Source organism: Alosa pseudoharengus, unplaced genomic scaffold (assembly GCF_046254945.1).
Source record: "Alosa pseudoharengus isolate Yale_2024_CS ecotype anadromous, Long Island Sound unplaced genomic scaffold, YU_APseudo_1.1 YU_APseudo_1.1_scf_22, whole genome shotgun sequence".
Classification (NCBI taxonomy): domain Eukaryota; kingdom Metazoa; phylum Chordata; class Actinopteri; order Clupeiformes; family Clupeidae; genus Alosa; species Alosa pseudoharengus.
In genome coordinates, this window is record NW_027468680.1 from 22,019,389 (window position 1) to 22,041,461 (window position 22,073).

The 22,073-nt window shown below is 42.1% G+C and overlaps 1 protein-coding gene across 4 annotated transcripts in view; it reads left to right on the top strand.

Annotated features, from left to right (window-relative positions):
• Window positions 1-11,525, top strand: part of prkd3 (protein kinase D3) — a 48,956-nt gene extending 37,431 nt beyond the window's left edge. For all 4 annotated transcript variants that reach the window (XM_076299342.1, XM_076299340.1, XM_076299341.1 and 1 more), the window contains 9 exons: window positions 2,689-2,974; window positions 4,039-4,091; window positions 4,423-4,495; window positions 5,941-6,047; window positions 6,478-6,639; window positions 7,526-7,624; window positions 7,767-8,034; window positions 8,868-8,953; window positions 9,193-11,525. In XM_076299342.1, coding sequence (XP_076155457.1) covers window positions 2,689-2,974; window positions 4,039-4,091; window positions 4,423-4,495; window positions 5,941-6,047; window positions 6,478-6,639; window positions 7,526-7,624; window positions 7,767-8,034; window positions 8,868-8,953; window positions 9,193-9,366 — 1,308 coding nt within the window. In that variant the 3' untranslated portion in view covers window positions 9,367-11,525. The remainder of the gene's footprint in view (window positions 1-2,688; window positions 2,975-4,038; window positions 4,092-4,422; window positions 4,496-5,940; window positions 6,048-6,477; window positions 6,640-7,525; window positions 7,625-7,766; window positions 8,035-8,867; window positions 8,954-9,192) is intronic.
• The last annotated feature ends 10,548 nt before the right edge of the window (window positions 11,526-22,073 follow it).

Below are 22,073 nucleotides of genomic sequence, written 5' to 3' on the forward strand. Positions count from 1 at the left end.
ATGAGCTTTTATGTGCAGCTTGGAACTTGTTTTAGCTTGGGGAGCTCTGGTACTTTTTGCCAGTTGAGCTCCCTTCCTTCTTGCTTAAGACTGTACTTACTTTTGAAACTAAGAATTTTGTTTTGTTTGTAGTGTAAACTGTTTTATGTTCTTTTCTCCAGCAATGGTCTGGTGGTCTCCAATGGCTTAAGACAGTAAACAGGCTTGAACAGGCCCCTCCACAGGCAGGGTGGTGTCTCTGCGCAGCCCTCCCTTCACTATAAACAGCTTGTTATGTGGCACATATGCCCCTCCCTCTTTCATTAGGAAACCTGGAAACCAAAGATTCTAGAACAGAGCTCTGTTCTAGAATCTTTGCTGGAAACAGACTTAAGGGAGGCCAGTTGAGCAAAACTCTTGAGATTAATTGTACTGCTCACAAATTCTGTTAGTTGTATTCGGATATTCGGATTTTCAATAATTCAAATATTTAAGGTTTCCCAAATAAAGGTTTTAAGTTTTGGGACAGAAAGGCCCCCTTCTACTCCTTGAATAATGTTAATATTAGTAGTCCATAATTCTATAGTATATGCATGCTGTATTAGCTCATTGCAATTGATCATACATGTTGTTCTTGTTAAAGATTTTGACGTTGCAGCATTGTATGTATAGCCTATCACCAATGAACCCACTGTACATAATGGAGAAGCGTTACATTGGAATTGGGTGGGCATTAGCCTATTGTTTCAAAGTTCCAAAATGGTGAGTCAATAACATTATCATGCAATTCAAGAACTAAAACCTTTACATTGTCCCTAAGTTTGAGGTAGTGTCCTATAGATGGGACATTGTCATTCTGGAAAAGACCACTCCCATCCGGATAGAAATGTTTCATCCTAAGATTGGGTGATCGCTCAGAACAACTGTGTACTGATTTGCAATGACCCATACCATGGCAGTGAAAAGTCCCTCACAGCACAACAGAGCCCGCTGTGTGACTGGGTCAAACATTTAGGCGTTCAGCTCTCTCTCGGTGTGCACACACCACACATGCCCACTTGTCGAGAATATGGTTAAAGATGACTCACTTCACCATAGCACTTTCACTTACTTCTCTCTAGACTCGTGCGTATGGCCTATTTGTGACTTTTGACACCAAGCTACTCAACCCTCAAATGAGTGAACCCTGTATCAATGTCAATTAATCTTTCCCTTCTGCCATCAAAAAATAGTAATGCTCTTGACCTGTTCAGGACACTCACACATGCCATAGACTAGAGCATGATTGCATGTTAATTGCTGAATTGTACCATGCAGGGCACCTGTGTGTAAGGATTGCTTTTGCTATGTTTTCTTAACTGGCTAGTTAACATGTCTAGATAATTGACTAGCTGTAGCACACCAGGTCAGAATAGCATGTTTCAGTTATATGTTTTTGTGAAGCTCCATTTTCACAAACTGCTCACTCTAGCCAATGAGGTTTACACTACATAGTGTTTCATGGCATTCTGTATTGAAGACTTTCCATCTGTGATTTTTCCACTGAAGATGACTTATTGCTTACCGTATACCATCTTTTGGTCTTCCAGAATTTTATTTTGCCTCTTAACTCTGTTCCCTTTGTCAGGAAGAGAAAAATACTATTCTGAATTCATTATGACCTCACTACATGATACTGAAACCAAATAGCTTTCAAAAGACTGGGAAATCCAACCTAGATTACCTACATATCAGTTGTGTGCCTTGCTGTTGCTGTGGACTTAAGCTGTAAGCCTACTGAATGATGTCTGGGAGGGTTTCTTTCGGTGGCATGTCTACCGTGACCACTGTAACTTATGCAACTCTTTGCTGTCGTGTGACAAGCGGCATGGCTGCGCATGGCTTCTGTCTTCTCCATTTGGAAGTCATATGTCTCTCCTGTTTGAAGATGAGACCCCTGCACTTGTGGTTTATGTTCGCCTCTGATGGGGTATGGGGGGGCTTCGAGTCTGTCTCCAGCTAACGACTCCCGGGCCTCCACCCCCTCATTGTCCAGTGGCCACCCCCATTACAGTAGTCGCTGTGTCTCGGTGGCTAGTGCCAAGCTGACTTGTGCGCGCTCACACACACACACACACACACACACACACACACACACACACATAAAGGCTTTGCTGCTGCCTTGTAATCATGAAGCTCTTCAGTGGGTTGAGTCACGTGGTGCGGCCTGCTAACCACAAGCACTTCATCCGATACTCTGTGCAGACCACAGGCAGTACACAGGCCCCTATTGGTGGAAGCCAACTCCTTCAGTTTTTTTTTTTTTATTCACCGAGACTGAGGCAGAAGGCGGACTTTTAAAAGGGCTGGCCAGATGGCTCGCCTGCCTCATTTTGAAGTTTGGAGGGAACTGTGACAGTTCAGCAAGAGTTTGCTTCACTGTGTGATCAAATTTAGGAAGCCAGTGTGTAGCCAAAGCTAATAGGAGGACAGACCTATATTAACACCAGAAATAATGTACAATTACCAACATTATTATCAGTTCAGTGGACTTACTAGTAATGGGTGGAGACCCTGATCCATTTTTTGCATGCCTAATTAAATTAGTCGTCACTTGGTGTTGACCCTGGGTACCTTTCATTCTAGCAACTTCTTTTCACAATTAGTTAGCAACTGACTTTTCGAATTTGCTACTGGACTGACGGAGCCCGCTCTGCTGTTGACCCACAGGAGATTCCGCTGTCGGAGATACTTCAGGTGGAGTCTGCCAAGGACTTCAGCAACCTGGCTCTGGGAGGGACCCCTCACTGCTTTGAGATCATCACCGCCACCATGGTCTACTACGTGGGGGAGAGCACGGTGGGCCCGCACCTCCACGTACCCAACCCCGTGCTCGCGGCGTCCGGCGTGGGCCTGGAGGTGGCCCAGGGCTGGGAGAAGGCCATCAGGCAGGCACTGATGCCCGTCACGCCACAGCCCAGTGTGTGTGCCGCTGCTGGACAGGGCAAAGACCACAGTGAGTAGCCAGTGCATGGAGACCTTCATGGCATAGAGATGACTGGTTATCAGTCACAAGTTTAATAAGGGCACATGTCTTCATGTCTTCCAGTCTTTGACAGATTTACAGGGTTATATTGCTTGTATTATGAATCTCGTGGATGATAACATTGAATTGATTTCTATGACATGCCTGTCTGTTATTTCAAAAAAGATGGTTGACACAACCACACACAAGTTTAGTTATAATGTTATAAAGTTATAATGAACCAAATGTTTAGTTTCATAAATGTCACCATTGAGAGAGGAGAGACCTTAAACATCTCGTTGTGTGCCCGAGTTGGTGCAGACGTACAGTTGATCTCTGTTTTTGAGAAAAGATGAGAATAGGACCTGGCTCTTACCTAATCACAGGTGGGGATGGGCGACACATACTGTAACCATTAGCCAATGTCAATTAAGCAGGACTCCTGTGCTAGCTTGCAGTTGTCTCTGATTAAAAATGGCCCCCCATTATTTTGTATTAATTCCAGAAAGAGGTTGATGGTTTGAAATTAAAGCACATTTTTGTGAAATTAGTGTTATGTCATAATAACACAACCATATAACCTGCTAGTGTGTCTAGAGAGATGCTTCATAATATAGCCTGTCTAATTGAGAACAGTGTCTTTCTTCTCTATAGCATAACTGTGTGGATCACATTATTTTAATCATTCTGAGGATAATCAAATTAATCAAATTCTAAGTATTCAGGGTCAACTTGAGTATGGAATTATGGTGTGGAGATCTATCAACTATAGGTGAATCCATGCCCCCAGTGTTTAATGTTTAAGTCACCATGTTAACAAGCTTAATTACAAACACATGGTAGAAATTACACTTGAACATTACATTTGAAATTTAAAAAAAATATGTTAACCGTCAGTTCCCCATACTATTGTTGAACAGTCTTTTTCTTCCCATGCAGAGAGATATGTGCAGTGCACTTGAGCGAACTTGCAGTTAGTTCAGCAGGGTCACAGAGTCCTGAGGTGCCAGTTCTGAAAGGCTAATGGTCTATATTTTCTTTATGTGTTCCACCAGAGGAGCTGTCCATCAGCATCTCCGTGTCGAACAGTGAAATCCAGGAGAATGTGGTGAGTCTGTGGCATTTTTTACTGACACAGTTGCACAATTTCCCAGCATAGGCTTAGCTGTCATGTTTTTTTTCTTCTCCCTTTTCTTTTTATGTGCAACTTCTGTGTTCTTTACGGATGACAAATGCATTTAATCTGGTCTAAGTACTGGGTTGTTTGAAATACTGCTGTTGTGGAAGATGCGAGTGTGCAGAATTCAAAAAACAATTAAGGACTTAAGCGTGTCCATTTGTCCAGACAAAAAACAACAATGAAAACATTTTTGTTCACCGATCACTTTTAAAAAATAAAGTAAATATGTTTGACGTTACATACGTTTGCTTTTTTCTAGGATATCAGCTCAGTCTACCAAATTTTTGCTGATGAAGTGCTGGGATCGGGGCAGTTTGGAGTTGTATATGGAGGTATGGTTTGATTGCTCCTCTTTCCCTGACATTTGGGCATAAGTGGGGATGATAGGCTCATGTCTGTGAATTGAAGACAACAAAAGCTGTCTGTGTGTGACAGGAAGCGAACATTTCTTTATTTGAAATCCACAAACGAGTTTCACCAGGAGTGCTGCTTGGGTGTAGAGAAATTAGTATTCTTCTGATGCTCTTCAGCTTAGAGATCCAACACGATTTCACATTTAGTTTAATTGATAGCCAAGCTCAATAAAGACTTTTTACTTACAAATATGCCTCAGACTCACTACTAGATTTCTTTATCTTAGCTGAAAGGACAGACCACTTATCAGGGTATATACTATATCTGTAATACTTAGAAAACAGGAAAGACCACTTTACATGTGTTGAGCTGCACAATCAACCCCCACCAGTAAACAGTTTTTGTTTCATTTCCCAGTTTCACTGCTCACATTAACCACCTCCTATGGTAACACTTTATAATAACTACACACTATGGAGCATTTGTTAAATATTTGTAAGCTATTAGTTAATGTGTTGTTCATCATTTGTAAAGCATTGTTCCTACATTAATTCTCATCTGTAAGTTATTTGGAAACATATATATAAATCTTTTGTTCTTGGTAAATAAGCCCATGTAAAATGTGTTTATTAATAGAATTTTCATATGCATTAAGCTTTTTTTTAAATGATGTACTATTGAACAAAGCATTGACTAATTTAGCTTGGCCAGGCCTACCTAGATCACCATAAGTCACTAATGTTTCCATTAGTCGGCAGATTACCTGCCCAGTCGGCGCAAAAAGGTTTCCCAATCGTGAGTGGGCAGACACTATTCACTTTGTGAATTAGTTTGGTTTACTAGGCTAGTGACTGATAGCTTTATTGCAACATGTCTAGTTATTATAAAGTTACCCACACGACTCCACCATGTGAGTGTTAATTCCTTCAGCACAGAGAGTTGAACCAGCCCCATCATATCCCCAAACAGGCTGGTCAGCCTCACTCGATTTAAATACACTCTGATGTTGCTGAAGTTGTAATGATGATTGTTGGTGATGTTGTCTGAAATTAGGAAGACCGATTAATTAAATAAAAACAGAGGCCCCCTTTGGAGGGAAGGGAAGGGCTATTGGTCTTTTATAAATGCTATGTTGTCCTGTATCTTCTAGAAAACATGTATATTCATAAAGATGAATGGAGCAACCAATTGATTGGTTAGTTATGATTGAACCTATTGAGTTTCTTTCTTTCATGGTTACAATGCCAGGAACTCTACCTAGATGTTTTTCATACAGCATTGAGTGAATTGACTGTACGGATGTGAATTTAAAGAGTTTAATCGAACACTGCATAATATTCTAAAATAAAATTGTTAGTGTTAACATATGTGTCTTAGTTCAGAAATGTGAAGAATATTGAATGAAACGGTGTGTAATTTACAGGGAAACACAGGAAAACAGGGAGAGATGTGGCCATCAAAGTGATTGACAAAATGAGGTTCCCCACCAAACAGGAGAGCCAACTGAGGAATGAGGTGGCCATTCTACAGGTGAGGTGGAAGCCTGTTGTTTCCTGCATTTGCCCTCACAACACACAACATGCTGAAAGGGTGAAATTACATATCAGAGGTGCGTTCAAATTCGCAAACATAGGCGAATGTTTGCTAAATAGTTTCTGTTTCTTGTAAACAGCAACACTTGCAAACAATCTGAGGAGGTAGTTCTCCGCGAACATACAGTGGAGAAGGACATGGAGCTGGACGAAGTGTTAACAGCAACAATGGAATGTTTACACCAAATCGTTCAAATTTAACTGTTCAGAGAAAACATGTTCACCATGAACGTTCGCCACTGTTTGCCAAATTTGAACGCACCTTTGATCACAAGTCTAACCGAAGGTTCTGGGTGGACTTTTTTCTTTGAGAGGTTTGGTCTCATGGCTGCCTTGCTTTTAAAGCATGACTTGTCTCTTTTGGTTAGAACTTGCATCATCCCGGCATTGTCAACCTGGAGTGCATGTTTGAGACACCAGAGAGAGTCTTCGTCGTCATGGAGAAGCTTCACGGTGACATGCTGGAAATGATTCTCTCCAGCGAGAAGAGCAAACTCCCTGAGCGGGTCACCAAATTCCTTGTTACGCAGGTCTGTGCTTTCCCTTGTGCAAGGGAGTTTTTACCATCTTTTTCTGTCTTGGCAAAACAATTGGCTTGATACCTTTTCATACCAACCAGCTATAGCCACATGACAATAATGGTAAAGCTATAATTGTTATTGTAACATATCAAAACTCTACTGAAATATACTGGGTTATAGCAAAGTGGAGTTCTGTGTAGCATTGGGTGAATTCTGTGTAGCATTGGGTGCATGAGTTGATTGGACTGCACAGGAAAAGAAACAAGCCATCATGTGCATGGCCGTCTTTTTTTAATTCTCTTACCTCATCCATCTGCCCATATTTGATATGTGATTCCTCAATCCCCCTTTTTCTCTCTCTCACTCTCTATTTCAGTGTGCCTTACGTTATAGCCACTGGTAGATGCATGCACTTCTGTTTACTCTCGTGGTCTGTGGAGAGGGCTTTTTATTTACTAGGACAGTAGTCTGGATCCTATCATGGTTGGGCCCCTCCTGCTGAATTAGAGCTCCCAGGCCGGTGGCAGGGCTTGTGGGCTGATTGGAGCGGAGGGGCCCCTGAAAAGGGCCCTGGAGGGGGAAAGAGAACAGGAGCTCGTCCATTAGGCCGGGATCTGCAGCTAACAATTAGCGGCCACAGCCGGACCTCTGATGTGGCCCGTGGGCTGTAGACGCAGGCAGATCCATCACTATCAAGGAGATATAATTGATTATGTGTGTTGCCCGGAGAGCTCCTCTTAAAAGGCTCGGCTCGTGCTCGTGATTGTGGCTGATTATGGCCGAGGGTGAATGGGCAGTGAGCGGCACATTTTTTTGTCCGGTTTGGGATGCGGCGTGTGCGCACTTGCATTCGAACGTTAGTGAACTCAACGTGCGCCTCTGCTTAATCCAACAGATCCTAGTGGCCCTGAGGCATCTGCATTTCAAGAACATCGTCCACTGTGACCTGAAGCCTGAAAATGTTCTCCTTGCATCGGCAGAGCCTTTCCCTCAGGTACGCCTCCTCACCTGTTTGTGTTTGCTAACATCAGTCAACTTTTTTAACCCTAAAACTGTTTGTCAAGCATTTTCAACTTTGTAGGATTCAGGCAATTATTCAAAAAGAGTAACACACCTAAATGTGCGGCTACCCACAGGTGAAGCTCTGTGATTTCGGGTTCGCTCGAATTATCGGTGAAAAGTCGTTCCGGAGGTCGGTCGTCGGAACGCCAGCGTACCTGGCCCCTGAAGTGTTGCGGAGTAAAGGCTACAACCGCTCGCTGGACATGTGGTCTGTGGGCGTCATCATCTACGTCAGCCTCAGCGGAACCTTCCCGTTCAACGAGGATGAGGACATCAACGACCAGATCCAGAATGCAGCGTTCATGTATCCCCCGCAACCTTGGAAGGACATATCCTCTGAAGGTGCGTGTGTAAGGAGAGCGGGTTATAAATTGAAGAATCACATGATGATAGCGTGTGAATATAATGAGTAAGTGTCTGCTAAATTAATAAATGTAAACAAAACATGATTTGTCATGTTATTTTTAAGAAGACGCGGGCTACACCGGGTCTGCAAAACAGCCAAGACTTTTTCTGAACAAACGTGCTGCTATCACGTCTGGGGATTATAGTGGAAGCTAATTGTTGTAGGTGTGAACCTAATGCTTCGGTTACATGCCCGGTGTAGCCTGCCTGTAAGACTCAGCTAATTGTATGGGTCGTGGTTGTAAGTTGAATCAAGATTTCATGTGAATTGAATTAATAATTGTTGGCTAAATGATTAAATGTAAACAAATCCCCCATGTTTTGTCATGTTAGTGTCAAGAAAAAACCTTGCTAACCTTTATATATATAGACTCAGACTCAGCTAAACGTATCATGGCAGTGTTTAGAGAAAAGCCTTTGAAAGTAAGAGTCAGCTAAAAGTACAGTATAGGTCAAAGTGGTGTTTTCATGACACAGCTCATGACAGTGCTTCAGTTATGATTTTACTCAGTCTGGATACAGCAGGGGATATTTGGTCAGAGTGAGAGATTAGTCTCGCCGCCCACTTGTCTGGGGTTTACGGTGAGTTTGCATATGTGTGGCGTCCTGACCTTTGGAATTGTGAAGTCCTTATGAGTCATCCTTAGTCTGGCCGACCTCCAGTCCCCACTCACGGGGGTCATCTGAGGTCTCACCTTTGGTGACTATATTCAACAACCTTAGTGAGCTACACCTCCTCTGAGCCTAGTTTTTGTGTGTTAAACCAACAGCTACAGATCTCATCAACAACCTGCTCCAGGTGAAGATGAGGAAGCGGTACAGTGTGGACAAGTCTCTCAGTCACCCGTGGTTACAGGTATACAACCACACTCACCTAGCCACAACCACACACTCGTGCACACGCACACTCACACACACACACACACACACACACGGACACACACACAGACACACACTCACGTGACACGTGTAGTTTTAGAGAGGACCAACTATAGACAGTATGTAGGTTGAAAGCAAAATGTCACTGTGTCTCACTGTTTCTCAACTCTCTCTCTCCACCTCTCTCCACCTCTCTCCCACTGCGGTGCCCCTCAGGACTACCAGACCTGGCTGGACCTGCGGGAGTTTGAGACGCGGAGGGGGGAGCGCTACATAACCCACGAGAGCGACGACGCTCGGTGGGAGGAGTACGCCAACCAGCACACCCTTGTTTACCCCAAACACTTCATCATGGCTCCCAACCTAGATGACATGGACGAGGACCCCTAGAGGCCTGGAGGACCGCACGGGGGGGTGTGTTTGTGTGTGGCCATATGAGGAGTGACAGCAGATCTCTCTGCTTGTGAAGAGACTCCAGGAGGACAGGGCTTGTGGGCCGCTGTCAGTACATGAGACTCACGCAGTGCAGGACGGAGGGCACTGTTCTCTCAATAGACATGTGATCGTGGGCAGTGTAGGCACCAGGATCTGAAGAGGTGCTGCGAAAGAACAGGGGGCAAGCTGAGGCCCACGTGGACAGACTTTAAGGGACACGTTCTTTTTCCTCATTCTCTTCTAATATATCTATATTTTTATATTTAAACATGCATTCCTTGCCTTTAGAAGGGCGATCGCCATTCTGTGTTTTAGCCTTTTGAAAGCAGAAAGAGGGCAACTGAACATGCAGTAGTATAACAATATTATTATTAATGACATGAATAGTAATATTAAATGTCATTTTAATTGGGAGAAGTTGAGATGTTTGCTTGCATGATTTTTTTTTATAACGTGAATGGGAATTGTTTGTTTTTCCTACTTGTTATTTCAATAATGTTTGAGGGTATTGAACTGGAACACTTTTCTTATATATTACCGTGTTATCTGAGAGACTAGTTCTCTGTGCTGCGGCTCACCCTTGATAGCCTTTGATGCAAGCTACTGGACCATAATTAAGAGACAAGAAACTGGCTGCTACAAACAGAAATGTAATATTTTTATGATAACAAGACCAAAGATACACAGCCAGGGCATACTGACAGGCATTTTTGGGCACCGACTCCAGCCCTGATCTTTAAAATAGATTCTCTATTGATAAAAGACAATGAGCTGAGTTCCTATAGGTACCAAAGACCAGTCCCTTTCAAAAGCAATATTTCCACTGTAAAGCACAGGGAGTTCAATCCTCAGCCGTGAGTCTTTTGAATAGAAAGCGTAGTAGTCTGTCTGAAACATTGAAAATGGAGCTCTAGCAGAATGCAGTGGTACCAGATCATTCAGTGGTGTATGATCATTCCCTTTGATCAGTATACAGGATACCCACCACTTCTGCACAGTATATTACAACCTTCATGGTATTCATAGCTGCATAAAACTAATGAGAATTCATGACACTGACTATCATATTTTGGAATTTTGGGCTATAATCATGTGAATTTTGAATGTTTGTTTTTGTTGAGAACAGATACCCTAGTGTGCAGCCCACTCATAATGTCTTATGGCCAACTTTTAAAAAAAGCATTCCATACTGAAAATTTCTTATTTCATGTGGCTTGTCATTTAACATGTTGGATAACACTAATGTTGTCTGCAGGATTGTACGTCTATGATAGACAATATACCCCAACTCTAGCATAGGTTTCTTCAGTTTTTAATACACATTCCAATGCCTCAAGGCTTTTCCTGGTGAGTGTGGGGTTGGCCTCTTGGTCACAATGGCACAAAGTCCCTGAGAGTTACAAGTCCCTGCTTTTCTGAAGTTCCGGAATAATTTCACTAGATTGTGACACATGCGTGCTTTCTGTCTTTAACTTTGAGAGGAGCCAGTTGTTATTGTCTGCTTTTATAGTTCATCATGTTGGCATTGCAATAAACTCTGTAACATGTTTACTCTAAATCCCTTACACAGACAGGCTTGCCTTCGGAAAAAAGAGTGGACAAGAGGCTAGGATAGCCTAACTGTCTGTGATGTGTCTGAATACTATAGTGTTAAGCCATTGCCCATGTCTGAATGCCACATCTAGTCTTGCAGGCTAGACAATGATGGCGAAGTTTCCACTTGAAATGAACTTAATAGGGTTTTGGACTTAAAGTCTAACCACGAAAAGAACAATGTGTATGTAGCATTCAAAGGAGTTTGAATAATGTCAATGTCACATTGAGGTTTGAATGCTCTAAAGTAGAACCCCACTTTTCTGCATGCCAACGTCTGTTCACTGCCACTGGGATGTCATATTTCTGTTTCAGAGGCCAAATTAACAAACTTTGGCAGATTGAAATGTTGAAGTCTTGTTTAGAGTGGCAAAACACCATCTCAGCCGAATGTGACATTATGGTTTGGGATTTTGGAAAGACCACCCTTGTACTGTCTATGTTGCCACTGGATTGGCAGTTGTACGTGTTTTGTATATTTTAGTACATACAGATTTTAATAATAAAAAAATATCAACCAATTTTTTTGTTACCCTCAAGTCAGACTTATTGACTTCAGCTGAAGTCTTACTTCAGACTCTTTAAGTCGCTTGAAACTGAGCATCCATGAAAGAGCCAGTAATGGGTACTGGCCAAATGTGTGCATAAAAGAGAAGGTGAGATTTAGAATTTAGAAAGGAAGAAAAATCTCTTAGCCCATGCTTGTCACAGAACAGCCACCGCCGCTGGTTTTTAGGGTTTACGGGTGTGTGCGTTGTGTGTATGCTGCGCCTTAGCATGTGTTTGTGCTTGTCTGAACAAGTGTGTGTGTGGTTGTGTGTGTGTGTGTGTGTGTGTGTGTGTGTGTGTGTGTGTGTGTGTGTGTGTGTGCAAGGCTGGGGGGAAGGGACTGGAGGACCAGAGGGTGGTGGGAGGGTGTTGGCCAAGTTAACCACTGCGCAATAGTGGCACCACATGTCAAATCCAATTTGCAGCAGCTGGATGTAATTCCTTAACCGCCAAACCATTAAGCAGAGCGTCTCCTGCAAGCCCTACGGAGTAACATGATAGTGAGGAGAATGGGAGGAAGGCGCTTCGTGATGGGGGAAGAAAGGAGAAGTCTTTCCTCGAGACGTTCAGAGAAATGAGAAATTCAACAATGTGAGAAGTGCTCGAGTCTCAATTGAAACTAGGCGAGCGCAAGGGCCAAGCAAGCGGGGGTTTTCCAGGTCCAGCATCAAACATCCCTTAATAAATGCAGTCGGTGGGAGAAGCCAATGCAGTCTTGGCTCATTAACTGAACTAATATACAACTCCAATATTGTTCAGCATGAATGAAAACATGCTCTAGATTGGGAGTGACCTGAAATGCCCAAACCTTGAAAACCTTCAGTTGTTGCCATCGGAGGTCTATATTTTAGTAGCTGCTTGTGAGTAGAATGATCTGTAAGTCCTAATGCAAAGCTCTCTTTCGGTTGCTTCATCGCTTTGCTCTGAATAGTGCTTCAAGATGTGGCAGTCTGGTGGCGCATGCTGGGGCTGATAGCGGTGGAGCCTGGGGGCAGACAGCCAGGCACCCCTGCCATCTCTAGACATCTCTAGCCATCTCATTTGTGTCTCTGCCTCTGGGCAACACGCGACCTGTGTTTGCTCTCAGGTCAGAGAATAGCATCTGTGGTCTTGAGACCATTACAGCATCTTTTGGTATATTGCCTCAGATACCTCCCTCTCTGCGTGGAACTGCTCTTGCAGTTTACAACAATCATAGACTCTAGTGTAAACTGACCAAATGGTTGGGTTGTTTCACATCAAAACATTTTGGTTTCCTGTTGTGAGCCATCAGAAATATTCATTCATGGTCATCAAGCGTTGTGTAATGTTTCGAGGCTTAGGATGTCTGAAGTGGTGACTGAGGTATGTCATCACAGAGACTGCAGAGTTTCTGTTGAAAGGCAGCAAATACACACCCTCCACGTACTTTCCGTATTATCGAATGCCTGTCAGTTGAAAATGATGCCATTGGTGTGAGTGGGCAAGTGACAGAGTGGGCAAATGTCGGTGCCTATATGCAGTGTGCTTTGGACACATGATTGAGTCAGATCACTTTCCATATTGGCTGGGACTTTAGGTTGTGTATTTTCCTTGTGATACCCCATTACAAAGGGAGTCAGAGAGAGCAAAGACTGTCTTCATATATGCACTTGTTGTGCAGAAATGTGGCTGGATTGTTGTGGGTGAGGTCGACTTCACATATCCACTTCTAAGATGAACCCAGATGAACTAAGATGAACTAAGAGGTGTAACACCCCCTACTTTATCCACCACCACAAGCCTGCTGAAGAAATATCACTGTGAGTCTTTCATAAGAGCCAGGTCTGTCCATCCCTTGTCAGGTCATTTGGGGGACCAGTGCCAGGGTGAGCGGGCCCATCTGCTCAGTATTACCAGGCATGAAGGCGACGGTCAATCTCTGCTCCACTGGCCAACACCACAAGCTTTGGCAAGATCTGAGATGCCATTTTTATTGACCCTGCTGACAGTAAAAGGCAAGCTGCCGTAAAGCTCCACGGCCATGGTTAGGCAGAGAGAGAGAGAGAGAGAGAGAAGCCGCAGAAGCTCTCAGGCTGTGGTCTCTTTCCAGGATTTACAACTGCCAATCCAGCGCTCCCTATGATGTAAGGCTTGGCACTCCATTAAAAAAAAAGTTTTCAAGAGATTGGAGCGAAAGCCTGGATCAAACAGGTTCACAATGCACATATTGTGTAAATACTTGTAATGAACTCCAGATGCCAGCCCTGATCATTGGAACTGTTCCGAGATGGAAAGAAAAAGGCACCATGAGGCTGTGTGATCAGCAGTCGTATACTCATACAAAACAAATCACTAACTTACTGCTTTGATGCTCCAACAATGAGGATCATGTCTAATTAACAGAGATATCTGTGCATATTTACCAGGAACAATTGCTGAACTTCAGATGAATACACCCACTTCATTCTCAAAACCAGCAGTCAATCAATTGGACCTCTCTACCCCTGCTGCTCTGACATATAGCCTATTTGCCCGTTTGTAACGGAACATTGAAACAAACTGGTTTACCGAAGGTTTCCTTGATAAAGAATGCATTTATCCAATAAGAAATAACAATACAGCCAGAGCATGGTGCTACAAAATAAAATAGAAGCAAAGGCGCCACCCTATGTTTAGTTATGACATTGCATGTCAAACATTTCTTTTCACAGCATGATGTGAGGGTCACAATTTATGTTAGGCTACCGTTTTCTAATTGTAGCATGGAGGACCACACTGCTCACTGCATCTGAACGAAATCATGTAAGTCAACTGAAGGTGACCTCAAAAAGATTGCCTTAAATATATTTGTATGTTTGCAGTGACTGAAGTATATGTTATCTATGTAGCCAACAGCTCAACAGCCTAATCTAGGGTAAAAGCCTATGGACATCTCTCAATAAATGTATCAATGTAAAACACATAAAGCTAGGCTAGTTTACTATCTTTAATACAGTAGAGTTGATTTAAAAAAAAGAAGAAAACCCCACTGAAAATTAGGGTTGCGCGGGCAAATAGACTTCATACGCACAACAGCCAATGCACTGGCCTGATGGACAAACGCGAAAGTGTTAGCAAAAAATACTGGGCACATAACGGTTAGTCATTTTTTTTGCGACCGACTATGACACTAACCCATACGTTTTGTTCGGAAAAGCTTTTTTGTCGTGTTTACTGACGTCCCATGGTATAGTCCTAAACTGAATAGTCCTGTTTTCAATCAAAACTAAACAGCAGATGTCGCTCGACTCATGAAGTTGTTGAGAACCCATGGTTAAGTGCCTTTTCTCTTGGCTCTTGCAGTCTTCTATGGAGTGGAAATGCATTAGATTGTCTATGGGGGCAGAATGGCAAGTGAGAAATCTTTGAGAAACATTTCACTGATGTCTCACGTCTGGAAAAGATTATAAAGCATTGTGAAGCTCTAAATCAACGTAGCCTATTTGTTAACTTAAGCAATCAACTCAAAACATTACTAACAAGTTGATATCATGAGAGACATGGCTTGTTCTTATAGTGTTAAAAAACTATTAGGCCTACATCTACTAAAAGCAATTCATGAAATAAACTACTAATGTGAGATAAAGGTAAGGTAAAGTCACAAAAGTGTTGTCAGAAAGTTTGAATATTGTATGAATATTTGCAGATTCTTTATGTACTTTATTATGCATTTTTCTTTAGGGTCATAACCATAAGGATATATGAAAGGATAGACAGGGGTTTATCATAATTATTCTATAATAATCTGCTTACTTGACTTTCTGCAACCCCATTTCCGCCTAACAGATGCAACCCATGTTTTGCATCACCTCTTCTTTTAACAACACTCTCTAAACATTTGGGAACTGTAGTCCAGTTGCTGGAGTTTTGAGAATGAGATGTTCCATTCTTGACCGATATCAACAGGCTGGGGGCTTCTTAATTGAGTTTTTTGTTCCATAATGCACCAGATATCCAGATCTTGACTGCGGGCAGGCCATTTTAGCACCTGGACTCTACTGTGGAGCCAACTGTTGTAATATGTGCAGAATGCAGTTTGCCATTGTTTTCTTGAAAAAGACCTAGTCAGGATGACAACATATGTTGCTAAAAACCTGTAATACTCATTCAGCACTAATTGTGCCTCTCCAGATAGACAAGCTGTCCATGAGACTAAATGTGGCCCTATACCATCACAGATGCGGACGTTTGAACTGTGCATTAATAACAAGTTAGATGGTACCTATTTAAGCCCGGAGGATGCAGAGCCCATTATTTCCCAAAAAGAATGACACATTTTGATGGGTTTAACCACATGACAGTTTTCCACTTTACCTCAGGCTGGAGTTTTAACCATTTCTGGATGGAGCATGAAACTGTGTTCATAGACAATGTTATCCCACATTCTAAGCCCATACAATGAGTTCCATTACAGAAACAGCTCTGTTTTTAATGCAGTGCCATCTGAGGCCCCGAAGATCATGGCCATCCTGTATTGATTTTTCAGCCCTGTGCCTTGCGTACAAAGATTTATCCGGATTCTAAGAGTTTTTATTATAAATGAATAATTACTTCTTAGTTTAACGTATAGGACATTTTGTTCTTGTCCCTACAGTAAACTCTATCCAACAAGTCAGTACACCTTTCGTTACTGAGATTCAAATCTTTTGTTTCTTTAATATTTTGTATGTCCACTTGAATTTGTGATAACAGACTTAAATCCTCCTTGGAGGATACCAGTGTTGCACACAATTCTGGAGAGATGTTCCATTCGTCATTCTTCTGTCATTCTTTTGTTCAGCTGCTTTGCTGGATATCTGTAATGCTATATTTTTCTTTTTAAAATACTTCAACAATGTTCTTTTTGGATCCATGTCAGGGCAACATATTTGGCCTGACCAGTTTTTCTTCTTTAGAAACTCTTTTGTGCTTTTGGTAATGCAATCATACTGGAATATTCTTGGTACAGGCCATCGTAATCTCCCGTTAACTGTTAAGCTGATGATACATGGGGCAACTTGTTGAATAGTGTTGCTGGGCAGTGTTCTTCAATGTTGTGGTTCTGGCATGTTGCCATTGATATTGGGCAACAATTTATATTCTGGATAACTTTAATCATCAGTAGGCAAATCGTCATAATCATCCAATCAGAATAAATGGAACTGGTTATTTGGTTGCCCAGCAACATTGCTGAAAAAGTTGGTATGGTGGAATCTGGTCTGGTTTTCAATCAACCCAAAAGGCAAGGCAAGTTTATTTATATAGCACATTTCATACACAGGGTTAATTCAATGTGCTTTGCTTTACATACACAAAAGCAAAGAATAATAGTACATAAAAGCATAAAAGGCAATAGTTTAAAATGTTTAAAAGGTAAAGTACATAGATTAATTAAAAGTCATAAAAACAACATAGAATGATTAAAACACAAAACAACTACAACAACAGTGCAAAACAAAAAATTACTGGAACAGCCAACAACGTAACCTTATGCTTTGTATGACGCCTACACAGATTCTCATGTTTTGGCATAACAAGGAATGATGAGCACACGGATTAACAGCATAAAAGCTTGGGCCAGATTCACACACATGTGCGCACACATATATTCCTTTTTTTTAGAGGAAAAATGCCCGATTGAGCCCAATAGAGCCTAATAGAGATAGAGTAATTTGTCAAACAAGGGGATGGGTAACTCCTCTTTTTGACAACACCCAAATAGAGCTTCAGAGAAACCCAGAGCAGTAATCTCAGACAGAGTAATTAATACCTGAGAGGTAATGTCCCGAAAAGGACATTTGTTTCCCTCACTGCTCACTGAGATTCATTGGCTATCCAAAGCCACCCGTATCAAATTAAGTTCACTAATGTTTGCCTACGAAGGGATTTCTGGGTCGGCAGTCATTTAATTGAATGTTCTCATAAAGGCTTATGCTACCCCTTGGCCATTGCGTCCATCCAAGGAACATCGTCTGGCAATGCCATCCGTACACACAGTAGAAATCCAGACTATTCTCATTTGTAGTTCCCTCAGACTCTGCTCTTCCAAGAGTACCTCCTTCTAATACCTCTAACAAATCACAAGGAGTCATCTTGTGAACCAGTACATTGATATCTACAGGTATTCATGATGCCATCTATAAATGTCAGCTCTCCAATAACTTTTGCACTAATGCAGCCCCATATAATCACACTCGTCGGGACAGTGAACTCTGAAGAAGAGCATAAAGCTCGAAACGTCACTGTTTTGGGAATAGGCCTATCATTAAAATTGCAATGAAAGGGAGGCACCAACATGACCAACATTATTTTTTTCTTTGGACACTCTCAATAGAGCATGATATTATTTAAAGTCCATCGCTTTTTCATCAGTAATACCTGTACTGAGTCTGAAGCTCTTGTCCATCAATTTTTAAGAGCTAGCTTGAGTTAACCTGCCACTGTGAGTCTGTGTTGCTTTACTTTTAATTTACTTAATCTAGAATGATACTGAAATCATTGATTTTTTACTAGTTCAACAGGCAATATATTTACTCTTTAAAATACAATGGGAGCATTTAATTAATTGTTAATCATTTTAATTATTTTGTGAATAAAGACACATTTATCTGCTCTTTAATTTCTGACTGATGATTTGAGCTCTTGTATGGTCTCAATGGTGATTATATGTGATGCGATCTGGGAAAACCCTTCACATGGTGCATTTTATGATTCTGATACCATCCTAGCAACATCCCAGATACCATCCTAGCAACATCCCAGATTTGCTAGGGGACAGTGTCCAGAATGTTGCCAGGATGGTATATCAGAAACTTTAGGTGTTCTTAGGCATTAGACCCTGCAAAAACAAATAACACAAACTGGGACAAGATTCCAGTGGCAGAGAAGAGGAGATGAGTGGAGATAGTGTTTACACTTTGAGAAGGGTCCATATCACAGAGAACACTCACAAGAACACCCCAGGCCTAAGAGCATTAAAGAGCATGAGAACCCCCAGTGGGAGTGAGCGACTGAATGCAGGACAACCATGTTAACACTGTTTATGTTGCATTTATGTTAGAAAATTGAAATGAGAATGAATTCATCACATCCACATTTTTATATGTGTAAAAGTAACCTTGTCTCATGTACAGTAATACATGGTGTCTCCAGCAGGTATACAACGCATAGTCCACCACTGAGTTTCATTATGAAATGTTCTGTTCAGTCAAAATGTGAATGGCTCAACATGATATTTCTGGGTTCCATCATTTTTTAAGCAAAAGACTAAGAGCATTTAATAGAATATTATAGTATTACATTTGTGTCACCACTATGAAACAGTCCAACTTTGAATATTGACCAACATATTTCATAGCTTGCAACACATAAATATGTCCATAATAAAATAAATTTAAATTTGCTTTGCAGGTCCCTCTGGAGACCTTCTCATTGAAGCCAATTTCGGAATCACCAAAAACCAAGGAACCAATCATAACCGGCATGGGGCATTATCCTGCATGGGGTGGGCTTTATGTGGGACTGACAGTGGAGGACAGATAGCTGTGCTGTTCAACACAAATGGCTGCGCAGATGGCGTCAGTGTTAAACTATATAGACGTGTATTTTAATTGGAATTGAGTAAACATCTGCATTTAAAACCTAAAACATTAAAAAGTTTACAAGAAAGATGTGTTTGCTGTACTTCCGAAAAGCTTTGATAAGAGTTCAAAGTACCGATTTTAGTTTAATTTCACCAATGGTACGACTCATGGAAACCAGAAGTGAATGAAAGGTCCCCTGACCCATTCTCAATCTCAATTTAGATTAAGTAAGCGGTTTGGTGGTAGCCAGGGGTTTGTTTCTAGAAAGGCTACCTTAGTCGTTGCTAAACCACATGGTACGATACGCAACGCACAAGCGTTGGAAATAACAAGTTAGGTTGTTCAAATCATAGTCCAGTGTTAATGATGTCATGCTGAGGGTTAAATGTTATAAGTGAAATGCTCAGTTGGAGAATGTTTAGGTAGGCATATAGAGGGTTAATCTGGCCAAACTAATGCAATTAAAACGACAACTGCAAATATCCATGATGAATGATGCTTCTATGACTCCTTTCAAGCTGTCATTCCAACCACCAAACTTTCCAACCATATTTTAGATTGATCATTGGAACTACCCTTTCTAGAAACACCAAATCCATGAAAGATGGTTCTAACTGCCAGGATTGCAACGGCTGTTAGCCAACAACCTTTTCTAGAAATGCACCCCAGGCTAGTAGTATTTCTAGTGCAAACTAATCTGCGAGGGAGAACATGAGATAATTCAGAACATTTCCAGAATAGCCTTAATCAGAATACATCAATAACCACTCTTACAGCTCTCACTTTTCCCCCCATAGTATCTTCCAGCTAAATGTTACACTAATAGGCATCTTTCAGAATCCTGACCCAATCCACATCATTTCAGATTCCCATTGATAATCCCACAGCTAACCCCACAAATTCTTTTGGTTTGAAGGGTGCTGTTGCTTTAATCTAAGAATGGAACCACAGAGAAGGGAATCCACAAAAAGAAGCCCTCCTGAATTGCGGGGAGGGACAATTTGAGCTTGATTGGACGACTCCAGCTGTGCCTGCCGGCATTCCCATGGCCTCACACGCACTTCCTGCAAGCAGCCGCAATACGCAACCCATGAAAGGCACGACCATTGAACTCTCAGGCAAGTGGCAATATTTGCTCACCTGAAATACACACGAGTTGCCAATTGGGGCCCTGGACTGCAGTGCTGCAGCTGTGGGGCAGAGTCAGGAAAGGCCAGGAAGCCTCAGGAGGGGTGGTTGGGGATGGGGGTTTGGGGGGGTTGTGAGGGGGGTTGGGGATGGGAGTTAGGAGGGGTTGGGAGGTCTGATGGGCTAGCTTGGGCTCCCCACTGAGGGGCTGTTTTTTTGGCAGAGGCCTCATTGTGTTTTATGTGAGGGAAGGCCATATTTGTCCGTAGCCACAGGAGGCTGATGAGGTGCTAATCTGTTGAGTGGCCATGTCACAGGAGCCTCCTTGTAGCAGGCTGGTCAGCTAGCCACGGGGACCTGTTAAAAAATAAAATAAAAGGAGGCGAGGGTTTATGGGCTTGCTCCCCGGGACAGGGTCTGTTGGGGCGGAGAAGGGTTTCATGGGTAACCAAACACAGGTCGGTCACTCGCTCTGTCATTGCAGTAGCAGGGGAGATGTTTGGGAACCGATGTCTGGAGAGACACAAAGCTTTCTGTGATACCTGCTAGGTCCCCTGTGCTGGTTGTCAGTAAACACTACAAATTAGCCATCAGCATATGGATAGGGCCTGTCACGACCAGCCAGGGAGGAAATGGCTTCCAAACAGCAGCTCCTGTAATACTGTCAAGTCTCACATTCCTGAATCCAACAGCTAGATCAGTGAGATGATGGCACACTTGCAAGGATAAATGGTTTCTCATGAAAAGTTGCCAATTCATGTCATGTAGGAATATAACTTAAATGTGAAATATGACATCCAACCACACTGACAAGAAAATGAGTATTGGCTCATCGATTGGTTTAGAAAGTACTCCAGTTCTTCATGCTCAGCAAGACATTATGCTCCAATTGAGGAGTCAAGACAGCAGAATCAGGGACACACTGAAGAAGTGTGTTAAACGTGTTACATACTCAACGTACCCGCCCGGTAGCGCGACAAGGTGACGTCAAAATGACGTAGATCTCTCTGGCGCGCCAGGATTTTGGCCGGGTTTTTTGTTACAGTCGTGAATTTTTAATAGTTTGCTGGATTAGTTAACAAAGTTTCAACCAAAGTATATCTACAAAAGACCTGAACAAAATTTCTTTGGTCAGGATGGCAGTCACAGTGGCAACCAAACCATGCTCCTGTCCTGGACTGTCTCAGACTATTTCCACAAGTGTTGAATAGAGATAAGGCTTCTTGAGATATGAGACTAATGGAAAATTGGGCTTGTCAAAGCTGGACCCTTTATATTTTCTCTTTTCTGTTTGACTCATGAACATGATAAGAGAAAGCAAAGTCAGGCCACTGATGAAAATTACGACCTAATCTGCTGTGCCTCAATAAGTATGTCTCACACCAAGACTTTTTGCCTATACCAAACAGCATTTAATGATGATGCCTATCAGGTGCATTTGGCTTGGCCTGCCTTAACACCTATAATAAAACTAACATCCATCTTAATACTTATGTCATGGTAAACACCATGATGATCCTAATCCATGTGCCTTCCAAATAGGCCTATACATTAGTCTTTGATTGGCTGGCTGTGATTTAGAGATGGTGGCAGTTGAGTGCAAACGACTGCTACTCCCAGCTCTGCCTCTGGGCTGTTTGCAGTAATGTTTATAAACTGTTCTTCCCGGGAGAATCCCTTGCTTAATTAACATGGTTCTCCTTGCACCTCACGTTTAATTGCTTTTGCTCTTTGATTAAAATGTGTATTGACTTTGCAGTGCACTCAGTAATGAATAACAATGGTCGATTAGATGATATTAAATCTTTTGCTTCAGGTTTGCATTAAACC